At 33.4% G+C, this 19,013-nt stretch overlaps 1 protein-coding gene across 1 annotated transcript; it reads left to right on the forward strand.

Moving 5' to 3' along the window:
• The first annotated feature begins 3,692 nt into the window (after positions 1-3,692).
• LOC111916675 (kinesin-like protein KIN-7K, chloroplastic) lies at positions 3,693-11,139 on the forward strand. The gene is made up of 18 exons (XM_023912348.3): positions 3,693-4,304; positions 4,386-4,483; positions 4,996-5,085; positions 5,173-5,225; positions 5,340-5,405; positions 5,493-5,546; positions 5,759-5,818; positions 5,908-5,986; positions 6,082-6,149; positions 6,248-6,313; positions 6,407-6,511; positions 6,590-6,694; positions 6,777-6,884; positions 7,679-7,831; positions 7,939-8,121; positions 8,296-8,454; positions 9,984-10,349; positions 10,432-11,139. Exons 1-18 carry the CDS (start codon positions 4,066-4,068, stop codon positions 10,975-10,977), a joined length of 2,598 nt encoding a protein of 865 aa, XP_023768116.1. The 5' UTR covers positions 3,693-4,065; the 3' UTR covers positions 10,978-11,139.
• Positions 11,140-19,013: the final 7,874 nt, after the last annotated feature.

Below are 19,013 nucleotides of genomic sequence, written 5' to 3' on the forward strand. Positions count from 1 at the left end.
AAATACTACATCAAGTTCGCTCCACTCTATCCAAATGATGATCCTCAGACTATCATCAGAACTAAGTGAGAAAGGTTGAAGACATTCTATTCCGTTAACGCATGTCCTCATAAAGAAGTGTGGTCTCGGAAGCGAATAACAAAGATTATTGGGTACAGAAACAAGGTTCAAAGCAAGTTCAACCTGAATTGCATGTTGTACAGATATCACATTTCTCGGAACAGAGAAGCTACCATCACCATCATGGACGCAGATTTTCCATCTATCAACCCTAACGATATTCTCACAATTGTTGCTCATTTCCGAAGTTGTCAAACGAATCAATTGAGCATTGGAGCTTATAGCGCTGCAATTAAATTTTTGAAGGATTATGTAGCTGAATTATGCAGATCCGACATCGAGCTCGCACACCTGTTTGGAACAGAAAAAGTGTTGGCGAAAATTTCTTGTGAACTACCTGAAGCCCTAATTATAGCAGAAGGTCCGATTGAAGAACCAGAGCTTGGATACATCTATCTGAGAAAGAAGGCCAATATGAAAGAATTTTTCCAAGTCTTGTTTAAGAATCTCGTTCCTTCAACTGTTCTGCAAAAGTTCATCGCCAATGCTGCAAGAGTGATGCTCCAGAGCATGTGCAGAATAAGTTTATCAATCATCTCAAATGGTATTTGGAAGTCTGAAGTAGGCTCTACAATGCTTACCTCTTTATATCCGAAGACACCAACTAAGTTAACTAATTGCTAAGTTCACTTAGGCGAGATTGTTAATACATGAAAACTAAACCTCTAGCAATCCGAAGCAATCAAGATCTGAAGTCAGCTTGTGTCCAAGATGTGATGTGTTCCGAAGCAAGATCAATGCTTTTTATCTTTATTTTGATGTAACAGTTCCTAGGACTAAATTGTGTGAATCTTTTAAGTGTCATATTGTCAAACACTTAGTTTTATCCACTCCTTAGAATGTGTCAGCGGTTTGTACCAAGTTCCTCCTTTGCTATTTAAGGAGTGAATGTTTCGTGAGTTAAAAACGAAGAACACAACTCGATATTCTCTTCACATCAATCTATTTTATCTGGCAAGTCAAACGTCTTTCATTTAAATTCTTCTTGTCTTAAATTGTCTTTGCATTGATTATACTCAATCTTACTTCATTTATTACTTGAATACTTTGTTTATTGTTTATCTTCATGTCTTGACTGGTTTACTAAACTCGACTGGGACTATTTATTAAGAGCAGACATTGGTCTTAAATATTAACTCAAGGTTTGTGTTTTCAAACATTGTCCTTACGCATTGATTTTTGTTCTCACAACTATGAAACACTTAAACAAACAGAAAAGCAATCAAAATTCGAATGGAAAGCAAGGATTGGAAGAGACTTCTTTTCAGATCTCGATTCACTAATACTCATATGGTTGATTTCTTGTATAATATTATGAATTGATTATTTGTTGTTTACCGATTCCTAAAGTGATTAGCATTTACAATCAAAACACTAATCCTCCAATTATCGAGTTTATTTATTCATTGATCAGGTGCACACAACAAGCAAGACAATTAGGGTTAAGTTCGACTTAAGCCAACCTTGATTAATAATTTACATTAATGGATGATAACATCAATTTAACATATGAATGATCATCATATATTAGCTTCCACATTAAATTATCCACTTTTTCTATTTAATCCTAGGTTTATGATCAAAACTCTAGTCTTATAACTTTGATGATAACAAATTTATAAGATTCAAATATCCTAAAACATATTGATCATCTAATCTCAGGAATATTCATCAATAAACATCAAAAGTGGTTGTCTTTAACACAAAAGGTTCTTTATCAAGCTATCAAAACAAATAAACAACTAGTAAATATTCAAATATCCAATTATTCAACACATAGTAGCATAGATCCTCTACATCTAAACAGAAGTTAGGGTTTTAGCCCATAACTACTGGAATCAAACAAATAAATTCAAAGTTACCAATGAAAGACATGATAGAAATCAATAAAAACTAAGAATTCGAAGTAAAATTGCCTTCGATCTCTCCAAAACGTGAACTCCAGAAGAATTTAGGTGATTCTCTGCCTTCTAATGCTTCTTTGGGTGCCAAAAGGTGTGAATTACTTGAAGCATAAGTTCTTTTTGAAGGCAGGACCGAACTTTATATATATACCAAAAAAACTGTCTTCCACGTCGTGGCTAAAGGCCTCCACGGCGTGCCGTTCATGGAAAACACGTAAAGCCCAAGTCTACCAACTTGAACGCGAATCTTCGAGATACCACGACATGGACAGAGGTCCCCACGCCGTGGGCTTCAGAGTTTATGCCATATTTTGCCTTGCTTTGATCAGGTCCAGGTTTCCTTGCTTCCAACTCTGCATTTTGCTTCCTTTTTATTCTGAGCATGTCTTTAGTGCTACAAAACAGATTTATAATAAATTAAGTACCATTTGCACTAAAATAAACATAAATGTAGCAAAAAGTATTAAAATAATACATAAAATTTATAACTAAATATGCACATATCATTCTTCAATCTTATTCATCATCGTGTTAGCAACGCCTATCACGCCTTGTAGCACCGTGCCAAAAGTTCTTGAAGATGATAAATATGAAGACATTTTGAATATTGTAGAGAAGACATTGTTGGTATGATATAAGATTGTGTCTATGCCAGTATTTATAGTGTTTTTAATTTTAATTTTTTTAAATAACCATCAAGTGACCGGTCAAAGAAGAAGTCAAGAAAGATAATTCAAAAGTGTGGTATCCGGATACCCTTCTTGACTCGCCAGCTGATGTAGGGGTGTAGTGTGCGCGGGACACACCTCAACAAATGTTGTAGCAACGCCGGCCCACACATTTAGCATTAGGAGTCAATGAACTTTTATTTTTTATTACATTAAAAAATATATATTTATTAATTGGTCAGTCAAGAAAAAGACTTAAAAGTGTGGTACCTAGATACCCTTGTCGGCTCGACATGTTGAGGTAAAGGCACAATATGCACCAAACACACCTCAACAAATGTTGCGACAATGATGTCCTACGCCTTCTAACCTTAGAAACCAATAAACTTTTATTTTTTATTACATTAAAAAATACAATTATTGCTCAATTTAAAGTATCAACTAATAAATATAACCTTAACAAAATTTGTAAATAAATCAAATTTTTTTTAAAGAAATTGCAATATAGTTTATAATTTCTCCCACCCCTTTATTTTACTGGCTATAATTTTTTCAGATATATTTTATAGACAATTTTATTTATAAGAATACTATAAATTTTTTGTCTGATTAATGATTTATTAGACAATAACAATATATGTTCGAGACAAAGTTTTGATAGTTTTTTTAGTTATTACGTAACTTTAAGTCTTTAAAAGCTAGTGATTATTTTTTCAAACTATTTATACCACAAATAAAAACTATAATTTCTAGCAAGATTTTAGATTCCAACTAACACTTTACATACAAACATTTTGCTATAATTAAGATCTCATGATCTCATTGCCACGATTACTATTTTTTTTAATATATATATATTACAAGAAGAAAAATAATATAAAAATTAATACTATGATGATAAAAAAACATTTTATAATATAAAAAATAAAAAAATAAAAATTAAATTACATTTGCATTTTGATGTTAGTACTTAAGGCATTCCTAAAAGATTGGCTCTAAATTTTCCCGGGGGAGCATTGAGTACTACTGGATAGTACTGTATACGGTAGACACAGCCAATTCTTTCCCCCTTTTTAGCTTTCTTTTACTCCAAAAGCTTCTTCTTCCCATGTAAAGATTGGAAAAGGTGCGGTTTCGTTTGCCAGCCATTCATGGAAGCTCATCGCTTCCAACGCAACCACAAACTCCACACTTGAAAGCCCACAATCTTCTACACTCTCAATCCATCACATTCACCTTTCCCTTCGTCTTTCATCTTACTCTTCTTCCTCAGATCTAGTTCAATTGTAAATACGATTCATTGAAAGAAGCGAAGGAGATTGCATTTATGTGATTACTGATTTGATTGTACTAGCTTCAAGTTGAATTCTACAATGGCGTCGACGCAAGGTATATTGAAACCGAGGAAATCGACTTCGAAATATGCGAATTCGCCATCCTCTTCGACTACTTCATCTTCGAAACATTTTCCGGAGGCTTCTGTTGATAATCTGAGCTCTCCGGCTTCATCTTCTAGAAGCAAGCCGCAGTACTTTTATTCCGAGAGTTTGCCATTGGGTTCTGAGAGATCGAAGGAGAATGTCACTGTTACTGTTCGGTTCCGGCCTCTCAGGTGATCAAATCGTGGTATAAATTATGGTTTAGTGTATTTATTGCGGTTAATTTGGATGTAAAATAACTTTTTGAGGATTAGTCCGAGGGAAATTCGACGAGGGGAAGAGATTGCGTGGTATGCGGATGGAGAAACTATTCTACGGAATGAAGAGACTCCATCGATAGCTTATGCATATGGTATGTCCAGATTATAGATATGCTACCAATTAACGTTTTTGAATTGATTCTATTGATGATCAAGAGTCATGCTCTAAATCAGAGCTTAAGAAAATTAGGTAAAACAGAACCAACTCTACAGTAATTAACATTGTAGACCTTTGGATCCTTTATTGCCAAAGCCCTAGTGTTCTTTGATATCATTGTATAGGGGACTGGAGCAACTAGCTAAACAATTACTCACTGATAAACTGATTTATTGGCTTTCCTTGTTTCAAACACAATGTTTGTTAAATTCTATTATTGAAGGGGACAGATATCCCAAATTTTCAGTTGTCTTCTTTTGTACCCAAACACATATCAGAATCAAGCAGCCATCTTAATGGTTTTCTCATGATTAACTACAGTTAACTTAACAAGGTCAAGAATTTGTAACTTTAGGCTTATACTCTTAACCATGAAGTTTCTGCTTTTGAGTTTCATATTGATATACCTTGTAAATCTCATTTTCTTATTTATAATTTTGTACATAGATCGGGTGTTTGGGCCTACAACCACAACACGTCATGTATATGATATTGCAGCTCAACATGTTGTTAGTGGTGCAATGGAAGGCGTTAATGGTATTATTTCTCTTCCTTTCATGTAACTCACACAATTTCTTATCTTTTTGATTTTTCCAATCTTGACATGATCTGTTCCAATTACAGGAACTATTTTTGCCTATGGTGTTACAAGTAGTGGAAAGACTCACACCATGCATGTAACTCTATCACCTTTTTATTCATTATATTGCTCAAATATTTTTATGTTTTATGCAGTTTTTAGTAATGTATTTATTTTGTGTATCTTGATCTTGATCATACACACAAGACAGGGTGATCAAAGGTCCCCAGGAATTATTCCCTTAGCTATAAAAGATGCTTTTAGTTACATTCAAGAGGTAAGCATTTTTATGAAAACTTTTAATACAATCTAATAAATTAATATTTTTTCAAGGAAAAGATAAAATAATCTTTATATTTTTCAGACCCCAGATCGTGAATTTCTTCTCCGTGTCTCATATTTGGAAATTTACAATGAGGTGAGAATTCTGAATTCTCTTCACTCTGCATAACAAAAAAGAATCTGATCTGCCATTTTTGCCCCTTCAAGTTCTACAATAGCAAGTAGTCTTATTTCTTAAAATGGGTAAATAAATTGTACACACACACACAATTATTGACATTGTTCCTTTATTTTCTTTTTTACTGTTTTGGGTAATATTCTTGTTTTAAACTGTGTTTTTTTCTTCAGGTTGTCAATGATTTATTAAATCCAGCAGGACAAAATTTAAGAATACGAGAGGATAATCAGGTAATTAATGTTCTATATAATTCAACTTCTAGAAAATGTTTTAATAATTATAAAATAAAATATTTGTGGAACACAATAATTGCTTTCAGGGAGCATTTGTTGAAGGAATAAAAGAGGAAGTTGTTCTATCACCTGCCCATGCTCTTTCTCTTATTGCAGCTGGAGAAGGTACAATCTTTCTCAAAAGACTATTTTGCCCATAAATCACTTTCATTATCTTGGAACTTATTATTATTATTTTTTTTTTCACTTTATTATTACAGAACACAGACATGTAGGTTCAACAAATTTTAATTTACTCAGCAGCAGAAGCCACACAATATTTACTCTGGTAAACCCATCTTTCTATTCCAAAATTAAATTAATTATTTTAATTTTTACCATTTGTTTCATCTAAATACATTTTTCATCTTTTTTAACTTTTAACAGACAATAGAGAGTAGTCCTTGTGGTGATAATAATACTGAAGGAGAATCTGTTAATTTTTCACAGCTGGTAAAATTGTCTTCATAATCATACCACTTGTTTTATTCATTTATTAATGTAAACAAATTGTTAAAATTAAAATTATTTAAATTTAAATTGCAGAATCTCATAGATTTAGCAGGTTCTGAGAGCTCAAAAGCTGAAACAACTGGTGTTAGTAGAAAAGAAGGATCTTACATTAATAAAAGCCTTCTAACTCTTGGAACTGTGAGGCCTCAATCATTATTTTTATCACAATTTTTTTATATCTTTATATTTAATTAATCTTTGATCTATTATTTACAGGTTATTTCAAAATTAACAGATGGGAGAGGTTCTCATATACCATATAGGGACTCAAAATTAACTCGGCTTCTTCAATCTTCATTAAGTGGTCATGGAAGAGTTTCTGTAAGTCTTACATTAATAAAAAATAAAAAAAACAAGATATATTTTTTTAATGAATTGTAAATTTTGGTCCTTTTTCTTTCAGCTAATTTGCACTGTTACCCCCTCATCAAGCAATTCAGAAGAGACACATAACACATTGAAATTTGCACATCGTGCAAAGCATATTGAGATTCAAGCTGCTCAAAACAAGGTATGGATATTTAAGTTAGTGTTTATATGATGGAATTAAGGAAGGAATGGAATCGTTCATTCCATGTATGTTTTGCCCAATGGAATGGAATATGATTCCTTTCATTATGTTATTATAAGGGGTGGTTTTTTCTTCTTCATCATGAAATGGAATGAAGAATTGCAATATAAAACATATTTATATATGTGAATTTTGATGACAATTTTCTTTTGAAGTCATCTTCACTTACCATGATTAAATTACAACTTTATTTTTCTATGATTACAAAAAAAATATTATTTTTACTATAGTTTATTTGAGGTTTAAATGAGCTTATATTATCTTTAACTTTTTATTTTTGTAAATAAAAGTTTTTTTTATATCTATTATTCTAATTGAATTACAGTTTTTCATTTAAAATAACGAAAAAATTATTATTTTTATTATAATTTATTTGAGGTTTAATGAGCTTTTATTATGTTCAGTTTTTTATTCTTGTAAATTAAATTCTTTTAAGATCTATTAGTTTAATTGAATTACAATTTTGTTCTCTTAAAATAACAAAAATAAAAAAATATTTTTGTTATAGTTTGTTTGGGGTTTAATGAGCTTTTATTGTGTTCAATTTTTTATTTCTGTAAATTAAAGTTTATTAATTTTAATTAAAATAATGTATAGAATAGAGTTAAAATTATACATTCTATTCCTACAAGTCAAGCAAACATGATCATGGAATGTAATGACCGATTCCATTCCCTTGCTTATTCCATTCCATCCAACCAAAACAGATTCTAAACAAGCATTTAAATCTACAGATAGTCGATGAAAAATCCCTCATAAAGAAATACCAAAACGAAATTCGATCATTAAAAGAAGAACTAGAACAACTAAAGACAGGTGTTGTAACATTTCCTCAATTAAAACACCCGGGACCCATAGCAGATGATATTCTTATCCTTAAACAAAAGGTAACACTCATTAATTACATTATTGCCATTTACTCGTTTAAATTTATTTTTTCTTATATATTATTCATATAAGTGTTTTGTATTAACGTAACTAATATATATAAAAGCTAAAAGATGGTGAAGTCAAACACGAGTCAAAATTGGATCAAGAAGAAGAAGAAGAAGAAGCTAAAGCAATTTTATTAAGCAGAATACAAAGATTAACAAAATTAATTCTAGTTTCCACCAAATCTTCACACCCATCTAAATTTTCTCATCTAAGGAGAGGATATTCCTTTGGGGAGGAAGAGGTTAGTCTTTTGACTTTTCTTCCATTTTTTGTTTCATTTTTAAGGTTAAAATCATAAATTCAAGAAATAGCATATTACTTTCGTTCATGTGTGTAGTAATAATGAAAAGAATTGAAAGTAGAAGTGGGAAGAAATAGAATTTGTAAAATAATGATTTTTCTTGGAATTTGACAGCTTGCATATTTACCACAAAGAAGGCGTGACTTAAGTTTAGATGAAGAAAATATGGAGTTATATGTTTCACTTGACACAAGTGAGGAAATTAACAATGATGTGCTTAAGGAGGACAAAAAGGTCAAAAAAACGGGATTACTTAAATGGTTAAAACTTCGGGTGAGTCTACTTGGTTTATTATATGATTTTATGATTCTCCTATAGGTTTCTCATATTGATATTATAATGCCAATTTACCCATTTAATTCATGAAGGGTCAAAATATCCCATTAAAACCAGGGAAATGACTGTTCACGTTTAGACAATTTTTTTTTTATACATTTGACCATTTAATTTATTAAATGTGTTCATATATTATCATTGTCACCGGCTATCGCATGTAATAATGGTAATATGTGAACATATTTATCAAGTTAAATTGTTAAATGTGTACAAAAAAAACAAAAAATGACTAAATATAAACAAACCGAAAAGTTAATTACCAACCATTATGAATTAAAAAATCAATAAAAATAACTAAGGGTGCGTTTAGTTGCATAAAAATGGGTCGTTTTCCGGAAAAATTTTCCAAGAAAAATGAGAATTTTGAAAACGCGTTTAGTTCGTCTATTTTTCTAAATTTTTCACGGAAAATGAAATTTTTCCATTTTCTAAAATTACAAAGAAGTTGGAAATTTTTGGAAAACTGATAATGATTGTTTTCCATATTTTTCTAATTCCAAAATTTTTCTAAAATATAAACACACACCCACTCCACCCCATCCACCTCTACCTACCCCCACCTTAACACCGCCACCCACACACACACACACACCTTAACACCTTAACACCACCACGACAATCACCGACCTACCATCACCATCACCACCACCACCACCACTAACCCGTCACTAGCACCACCACCACCGCTGCCGCCGCCATCACCACCACTACTGACACAATTGCCGCCGCCACCACCATCGCCTGTCATCACCACCACCGTCGTCGACCCGCTACCGTCACCGCCCCCACCCACACCCACATCCACACCCTACCACCGCTACCGTTTTCTAAAAATAAAAACCGATGGAAAAATACACATCTAAATATGTTTTCTAATTTTCTAAAACTGAAAATGAAAAACGAATAAGTTTAACTAAACGCGTTTTCTAAATTTTTCAATGAAAAATAAAAACGAAAAATGAAAATCGAAAAGGAAAAACAAAAAACGGAAAATGAAAATTGTTTTTCCGTAACTAAACGCAACCTAAGTTTTTATGTGTTTCAAGGAAAATTACATCTTTGTCCGAAATAAGCATATTCCGGATAGATAAAATGTATAATGTGTATTTTTTTTTTCAATTTAACCAAAAAAAATCTCTTTGTCCTCTTGTCGGAAATTAACATTTCAAAGTGTAATCATTATTTTTTAATAAAATGTTTTGTTTTAAACTCTTGTATTGAATGTACTTTGTGCTTGTGATTTTTCTTTAACTTTTTGTTATATTTTAGTAAAAACGAAACATTTTTTTTTCAAAATTCCTTAATTGTTCCTTTTTAATTATTTTATTCTTTTATCGAAACACATTTAGGACGTTTTCTTTAACTTTCTGATTATTTTATTCTTTTATCGAAACCCAAAATGTTTGTAAAAAAAAAAAAAACTTTTGCATCGAAAAAGCATAATTGTTGATTGGTTTGATCACTAGAAACGAGATGGTAGCTATGGCGCTTTGACGATCACAAGCGATAGATCAAGTGGAGCCAAATCGATTAGCAGTCCAGTTTCCACTCCTAAAACGTCTAATCATAATCATCATCCTCCTATCCAACAATCCAGACATTCACATTCACATTCACAATCTGTCGACTTCTTATTCGACCCCAAACAAGACAATCAACAGCAAATCATCGAAGACGACAATTCATCGCAACACGACACTCCTGTAGTATCAATATCATCCCCTTCGATTACCAGATTGAACCACGAAATCAAACTCAAAAACGAACAAATCTCCCTCTTGGAAGCCCAAGTTGCAAATAATCAACTACTTCAACAACAGTTAAACCAAAAGGTACACCATTTTTCATCATTTTAACAACTTTAATCTTCAAACTTCAAACTTCAAACTAAATACTATTTTGCGCTAAAACCAGGTGCTTGAGATCGAACAACTTCAACAGAAAGTCACCCAACTCACCGAGTCAAAGACCGAGTTAGAATCCCGGAACAAAAAGCTAGCGGATGACAGTAAATACGCCAAAGGATTAGCCTCCGCGGCCGCCGTCGAGCTCACGGCTCTGTCCGATGAGGTCGCGAAACTGATGAACCAAAACGAGAGACTAATGGCGGAGTTAGCCGCCGCGGCCACCGCCACCACGCCGAAGAACTCTCCGGGTAACCGGAAAACGACCGGTCCTGCTAAAAACGGGCGGAGAGAGAACGTTAACACGAGGACGAAAGAACAGGTGGAGATGAAAAGAGAACTTGCGTTGAGTAGGGAAAGAGAGATGTCGTATGGGACGTTGTTGTCGCAAAAGGATGAGAGGGAAGCGGAGCTACGGCGGAGACTGGAGGAGTCGAAGCAGAGAGAAGCGTATCTTGAAAACGAGCTTGCGAATATGTGGGTTATGGTGGCCAAATTGAAGCGGCTGCAAGGAGCGGAGACTGAGCCGTCGGAGTCGAGTAAAGATTTGGATTAGAAATTTAGGGTTTGTAAGATTGTGTGTACTGTTGTTATTGTGAGGTAATTTTTTCGATTGCTTCTTTTAGAAGGTTCACTCTTTTATGTAAATTAGTATGTTGTTTGCCGAGTAATTGAAAAAAGTTAAATACTCAATGGAATAATTGATCATTTTTAGTCATTTGTCCACTTTAGTTATTGAAGTATTTGATTTTATAGAAAATATCGTTATAGCACAATAAATTTATGCCTATGACTTGATTTGGTCATTAAAATATGCTTTTAAGCTAACATGTTGTTAAATTTATAAATTATCTGTGTATTAAGTCATTTTCGTTAGTTTTTATTTGTTAAAATATTCTCCATTAATCGGTTATTTTAAATTATACGAATAATCACTATACCTTCAAGTTTGGTCAAGATCATGGTTGGCGTGAAAATTATGCTTTAGACCCACATATATATATATATATATATATATATATATATATATATATATATATATATATATATATATATATATATATATATATATATATATATATATATATATATATATATATATATATATATATATATATATATATATATATATATATATATATATATATATATATATATTTTAAGTTTCATAGCAATTTACGATGTAGGCATTAATTCATGAGAATGATTCTCTCTACGCAGAGCTTCTTTGCCATGGCGTTAAAATGGGAGCTTAATGTCGGAACTCGCTTGTTCACCACCCTAAACTTTGTTAGATTTCTTTTCATTGTTTTTAGAAAAAGAGTTTTGACTCTTTTGACGTTGAAAAACACATAATCTTTTGTTTAACTTGTTTTCCTCCATATTTTGATTCAAATAAAAACCTGCCTTAGTCACATTTTGATTATCCTCTTTCAGCAATTTGTTTATTTTGGGATCAATTTCAGCAGCATTGCTTTTCGTCACAAACACTTGATTTGGAAGACCTTTGATGCATGAGGGATAAATAACAATATTTGTTTCCAAATAATGTTTTCATTTTCTTTCAAAACCTTTGAGAATACCTTTGTATCATCATACACTTGAATTTCCACAACTCGAGGAATTTCATTCTCACTTGAATCATCATCACTGTCACTTTCATTATTTGTAATATCTTCAACAACAAATTCCTCTTTTTTAGAATCACAATTTTTGGTTGTTGAATAGAACTCATCATTTAATTTCTCATTTGAATCAACATTAACTTTGTCCTTGGCCAATGAAGTGATATTAATGACTCACAATTTCGAGCAATTAACACATTCCTCTTCCTCAATTTCACTAATATTGTCATAATCATCTTCAATATCAACAAATTTTTGTTGAGTACTTTGTGTCGTTTTATCGGTTTTGTTCAAAATTTTGATTTCTTCACATTTAGTCAAGGTCTTATCCACAATTTTAACAAGCTCATCTGCATTTAAACAATCATTTATGTTAACTACACCATATGCATATGAATCGTTATGAATGGTGTCATAGTCAACTACTTTACCCTCACAATCGAAAGTAGTCTCATCAACTAACTCTTGTTTGAAAGTAATAAAGGGAAGCAACTTCCTATGTTGTTCAACACGAATATCAGCAGAATGATAAAGATCAGTTAGCTTGGTATACAAATGTTTAGCCGTATTACAATAGATATTACTTCGTTTGACTAACATTTTATCCACTCTTAAAGTATCTCTATCACACAAAAGATTTGTGATGTAAATATCTAAACTCTATATTTTAATTTTCTTTTCTTCCAATCTATTACAAGCTTCATAAAGGGATGCCTTAGATGTCTCTACTTCACTACTCATCGAAATAAGCATGTTGTTTAAGTAAGAGCAAGTTTCGTTAAATTCACATAAAACAATATGATAAGAATTCAAAGGAAAATATTAAATGAGATAAGAAGATCACGTACCTTTGCAGTCATTGGAGCTTTTGGAGTCATCAAAACGAAACATCTCCCATTGGTCTCATAATCTTTTTCATCACTTTCCTCATCAACTTTCACATACTCCTCCAATTCCTCATCACTATCCTCCATGCCTTTCTCAACCAAGCTTTTTTCACAAGATTCACCTTCTTTATACTTTGCAAATAACACACCATGAGTAGGATGATGCATTTCTTCATCGTCAGATCCAAATGACCATATCTGATAAATACCATCAATCTCATCACCTCCTTTTGCCATTAGCGAAAGATTCTTCGTTTGAGCACAAACTTCTTCCAGTCTTTTCGCATAATAAGCCTCATATTTCACCTTCTCTTTCTTCTCTTCCATCTTTCTCAACATGCAATCCTTAGCCATCTGATTGTGTCCATTACAGTAATTGCAGTTGTATCCAAAATCTCCTTTTAGTTTCACTTCAGTCTTTTTCTCATCTTCTTTCTTCTCAGCTTTTGACATCACATTCTGATTCCCACCAACATTCGACACTTGTTTCTTCTTAAATTTTTTTCTTGAAACTTCCACTGATTGGTTTCTTGAAAAACTTCTTCACTTTATTATTAGAGTAATATGCAAATGCTTCATCATCAGAATTTATCATAAATCCTTCCTCATCTTCTTTCACTTCAACCTCAGACTCATCTTCCTTCACATTTGCTTTCGACACCAACACCATTAGACCACCATAGTTCAAATTTATCTCCTCAACAATCTCCATTACCTCTGATTCATGCATTTTAAGAACATTGTACAAATTTGATAACAAAAGTGTATCAAAATTCTCCTTTGTCTTGATCATCAAGCATATGTTTCACCATTCCTTTCTGAGTCCATACACGAAAGTAAGATTGAACTCTAGAGATGTACGATTTACCCCATATCGATTGCACATGAAGATCAGATCATTCATCCTGTCATAGTAAACTTCAATGTTTTCGTTTTCTTTCTGTTTGAAATCATAAAGTTCAGATAAACATTTTGTCACAAAACTTTTCTTTGTTCTTCCATTGCCTTGATACTTCTCTTTCAAAGTATCTCATATTTCCTTAGTAGTTGTGCATCCATGAACATAGTTATAGATGACAGGAGGAAGAGCATCTCTCAATTCATGAAGAGCTTTCTTATCACAAGCCTTCCTGATGTTTTCTTGGTCCATTAGAATGTTGCTACATGTCAAAAACCGGGTGGGCCGCGTCCCCCCCCCTCAACTGCGCAGTGTCGGCCCAAGCCCAGGGTGAGCTGGGCCACGGCCCAGGGCATCAAGTTCTAGTGGGAAATCAATTTTAAAGCCTGTTATAGGTATTATTGTATACTGGGCCACATCTATATGGACCTTTGACTACTCGATTAGAATTTAAAATCATCTCATCTATGGCTCTATCGATCGCTCATCGCTCTCGGCCTCTCTCGTCCGCTTCAGCCTTCGGTCTTCTCTCGCCCTCTCTCTCGATAGCTTCTCCTATGTTCTTTCTTTCTGAATCGACCTCTACTACTCTAAATCTGTAATAGTTTATCTATTGCTATAAATCTGTTGTGTTAAAGTGAAGATTCAAAGGTGCGATGTTGTGATTGATTGAATTCGTCCTCCTGAAGTCCTAATCCTGTAATCCAGTAAGTTTTTTCTATTATTTCAAATTTCTTGCATAACCTACTTGAAGTTTCGAAAATCTAATAGTGATTACTTGTTAAAATTTATGAAATTTCAACTTTCTTATATAGCTTACTGCCTGGAGAAGTGAAATTTCGATCAAGGTTGCAGTCTTGTTGATCTTTAACTACACTAAGCTTCATTAATTTTCTAGGTAATTTTTTTCTTCTATTTTTTGTAACTGCTCTTATTTATGATCAAAATAACTTTGATTGTTTTATATAATCTGAAATCTGATATGTGAATTCTTATTTTGATTTTTCTGATTCTGAATGACTGCATGTATATAGTTTGCTAAAGTGATTAGTTTTTTTAATTCTGATTTTTGAAAGTCTGATATGTAAATGATGATTTCAAAATTCTTATATTAAAAAACTAATGTATTTTTTTTTGGAATAATGATATGGCTTTCTGAATTCTAAATAATTTGTTATATATAATCATAAATTAAATTTTGATATGTAAATTATGATGTTGAAAAAGTTATCTGTTTTTGATTTTTTTAAATAATATGTTAGATTAATTTCTAAAAATCTAAAGGGTACTATTTTTTTGTTTAGGTTGTGGATACGGATTGTTAACTTCAAGTTGTGCATACGGATTGTTAACTTCAAGTTGTGGATACGGATTGCTAAGTAACTTCAGGTTGTATCCTTCTTTGTTATTGCTACATTTTTTGACTTTTAATTTTTTTGTGAAGTTTAAATATGTTTCCTAAAAAACAACCATCTGGTGCTCAAAATAGAAAACGAAAACAAAGAGAACAAGATCTTACTAATAAATTACAAGGATCTTTAAATAAGTATTTTGTTAGAAGTGAAAATAATGATGAAAATTCTAATGATGTTGAAAATAATGATTTTGTTAATAATTCTAAAGGTTCAATTGAAACTTCTAATGAACCTACTGAAAATTCTAATGATCATGAAAATAATGATTTTGTTGATAAATCTAATCTAATGATATTAATATTTTTGATCAAAGAGTATGGGATAAGTTAGATTTAAAAATGAAAGATTTGCTTGTAGAAAAATAGTCTATTAGGGAAATTGAAAATAACAAATTTTTTCCAAAAGATGCACTAGGTAGACATTTTTCTTGTGAATTTTATGTTCGTAAATTAAGGAATGGTGACTCTTATGATAGAAAGTGGTAGTGTATTCGAAAGAACTTGATAAAATGTTTTGTTTTTGTTGTAAGTTATTTAAAACAGCTCAATCTAGAAGTAATTTGGCAACCGAAGGAATTAATGATTGGAAACATCTTAGTGAAAAATTAAATAAACATGAACATAGTTCTGAACACATGATTAATTTAAAATTTTGGACACAAACACGACTTAAGTTAAGGAAAAATAAAACAATTGATAAAGAGTTACAAGAAAGAATAAAAAAAGATACTCAACATTGGAAAGAAGTTTTGATAAGAATTATTGTTGTTGTAAAATGTTTAGTTGAATATAACTTGGCTTTTCGTGGAACTAATGAAAAAAATATATGAGAAATCTATTGGTAACTTTTTAGGTGTACTTCAAATGATTGCTGAGTTTGATCCTATAATGAAACACCATTTTCAACTTATTCAAGATAAAAAAATGTCATTTTCATTACCTTAGTCATAAAATTCAAAATGAATTAATTGAAATGTTGGCATCCGAAGTAAAAAGTGCAATTATTAGGGTGCGTTTGGTTAGCAGGAAAGGAATGGAATTCGAGGGAAAAGGATTCCAATTCCCTCGAATTCATGCGTTTGGTTGGACTTAGAGGAGGGAAAAGGATTCCTAAATGAAAGAAACTTTCCACCATATTGAGGAAAGTGAATTCCTTCCAACATTGGATGGAAAACATTCATTCTCATCAAGGAAAGTGGAAGATTACAAAAATACCCCTTGACTTATCAGAAAACCCCCACCATTATTGTCACACCCCCGAACCAGACGACGGAAACGCCCGAGGGCTCGCGTGACTTAAATTGAAATATCATCACAATGAGTATATATGAAACATAACATATTCATCACCAAACATTACATAGTACAACTGGCATTGTTTACATAAAGTACATGGTTTACATTACATGATCCCAAAATATAAAGTGTTTGATGATTAGCAACTACAAAAGAAACTTTCAACACACTGAATGCTTCCTCGTTCTAACGATTTCCTGAGAATACAAATTAGTTTCAAAACGGTTAACATATATAATGTTGGTGAGTTCATAAGTATGTTTGATGTAAAATAGTTTATGTCGTTTGTAAAACCCAAAAAATCCGATATTTTCTGTAATAAGACTTTTCATGAAAATGTTGTGATGATCCTGTAAGTATATGTGTGAATGATTTCGAAACGTGTATAAATGAGAAGTTTTGCATTATAGTTATTGAAAGTACAAGTGAATAAGATTGGTTTCCCCGGAAAACCCGATGTTTTCCGATAAAATAGTATGATTGTTTTGTATTATTGTATCGTCACAGGGAATGAATATGATTTCCCATGATTACTTAGATGGAATTCGATCTTTATGTGAGTCGTTATAACCATGCATGATAATGACTAGTTCGTCTGTCTTGACATTCTAATGAACACCGGAATTGATCTTAAAATTTTGTCATCCTAGACTGGCTGAGTCTAACTGTAGTGAACAACTTAGGCGTGGGGGAGTCACCCTCGTATAGATCTATACACAAACTCTTGCTCTCCTTCCAGGAGACTTTGATTATAACTACAGACTACGACCGACACTTATTGGTATCGCCCGTTATTACTCACTTATTCCAAATGAATTTGATTAACCTTGATTAACGACATGATTTGTGTTTACTTGAATAGAAGTGTAACAGCCCGAAATCTCAGGTATTGTTTAATTATGTTTTTGGGGTGAGTGAGAGGGGACTCGGCGAGTTGGAGCCTAGACTCGCCGAGTAGGATCGCAGACTTGGTCGCGGGTCCGCGACTGGACTCGACGAGTCCAGATATGGACTCGGCGAGTCGACGCTGTTCAGCAGAAACCCTAACCGTTCAGTTTTGGATCGTATTTAATGCTCTTATAGGCCGTCATCGTCCGTCTTTAGTCGATTGAGAGGAACCCTAAACGGCTGTGGGCATCTAGAGCAAGATTGGAGGATATTAGGGCTTGAAGAAATTGTTAGGCAAGGAGGAGAAGGGTTTTGGCTAAAGGAACAGCAAGGGATTCGAGTTCTGCGGTTTGGAGACACAGAGAGGACATATTCTAGGTAATATTTCGGATTCCCTTCTGTTGTTTGATGTGTTTATGAATTTAGGGTTATAGAACCCATTTGGTGATTAAATGAATTAGTGCCTTGTTACCCAACGACTATAATCTTGTAGTAGGACCTTTAGAGGTCCAGAAGGTCCCATGCATGTGTATTTCGGGACGAGACCTATCTCAGGAAGCAGTTTGATCGACTGCATGGCGTGGACTCGCCGAGTCCGATGAACAGACTCGGCGAGTAGCTTGAAGATTTACTGGGACTCGCCGAGTTGTTCTTCAAACTCGGCGAGTGGAGTCGGGGTGGCCCCGCGATTCTTCCAGGAGTAACTCGTCGGGTCGAGGAGGGTACTCGACGAGTAGATAAGGAATCTCAGAAAGTTGGAGGACGTCTAGACTCGCCGAGTCGCCAAGGTACTCGCCGAGTCCGGTCGAGCTGACCGTTGACCGTTGACCAGAGTTGACCTAAGTCTGACGTCTTAGGGATAGTCACACTTAGAAGTTATGAGTGTTAATGAGATATGTGATGTTATAGGAAGGTTGTAGCTCGTTGGATTGTGCACGAGTGATTTCAGGAGTTGCTAGCTTTCAGCATTTACGAGGTGAGTCTTCTCACTATACTGTACCCGGAAGGGTTTGACTGTGTGACCGGAAGGTCGGATATGATATGTGATATGTATGCTATATGTGGTAAGTTATTTGTTATATGTGCTATGTATGTTATGGGCCGGAAGGCGATTATATTATGGGCCGGAAGGCAATATGTTATGGGCCGGAAGGCGATATGTTGTGTGATGGACCGGAAGGTCGGCGTGGGTAGGACCAGAAGGTTTACCCAGCAGGGACGGAAGTCCCCTGAGACACATGGACCGGAAGGTCGGGCCTGGAAAGGCGTATGTGCGTAAGTTGTATATTGGGGAACTCACTAAGCATTTATGCTTACAGTTGTTGTGCATGTATTTCAGGTACTAGCGAGGACCGTGGGAAGGCGCCGGCATGATCGATACACACTGAAGATTGTTTTTATGATCTTGGGATTTTGAATATATGTATTTGACAGAATACTTAAACTATTTATGCCTTGTTTTAAATGGAATTAATTATGCTTTAAAAATGAAAAATTTGTTTGAAAAATTTGAGTTGTTACAATTGGTATCAGAGCCTTGGTTTGAGGGATTCGGGTGCACCTTCGGGGGTAACTGAACTCAAA

Source organism: Lactuca sativa, chromosome 1 (genome assembly GCF_002870075.4).
Source record: "Lactuca sativa cultivar Salinas chromosome 1, Lsat_Salinas_v11, whole genome shotgun sequence".
In the NCBI taxonomy this organism is placed as follows: domain Eukaryota; kingdom Viridiplantae; phylum Streptophyta; class Magnoliopsida; order Asterales; family Asteraceae; genus Lactuca; species Lactuca sativa.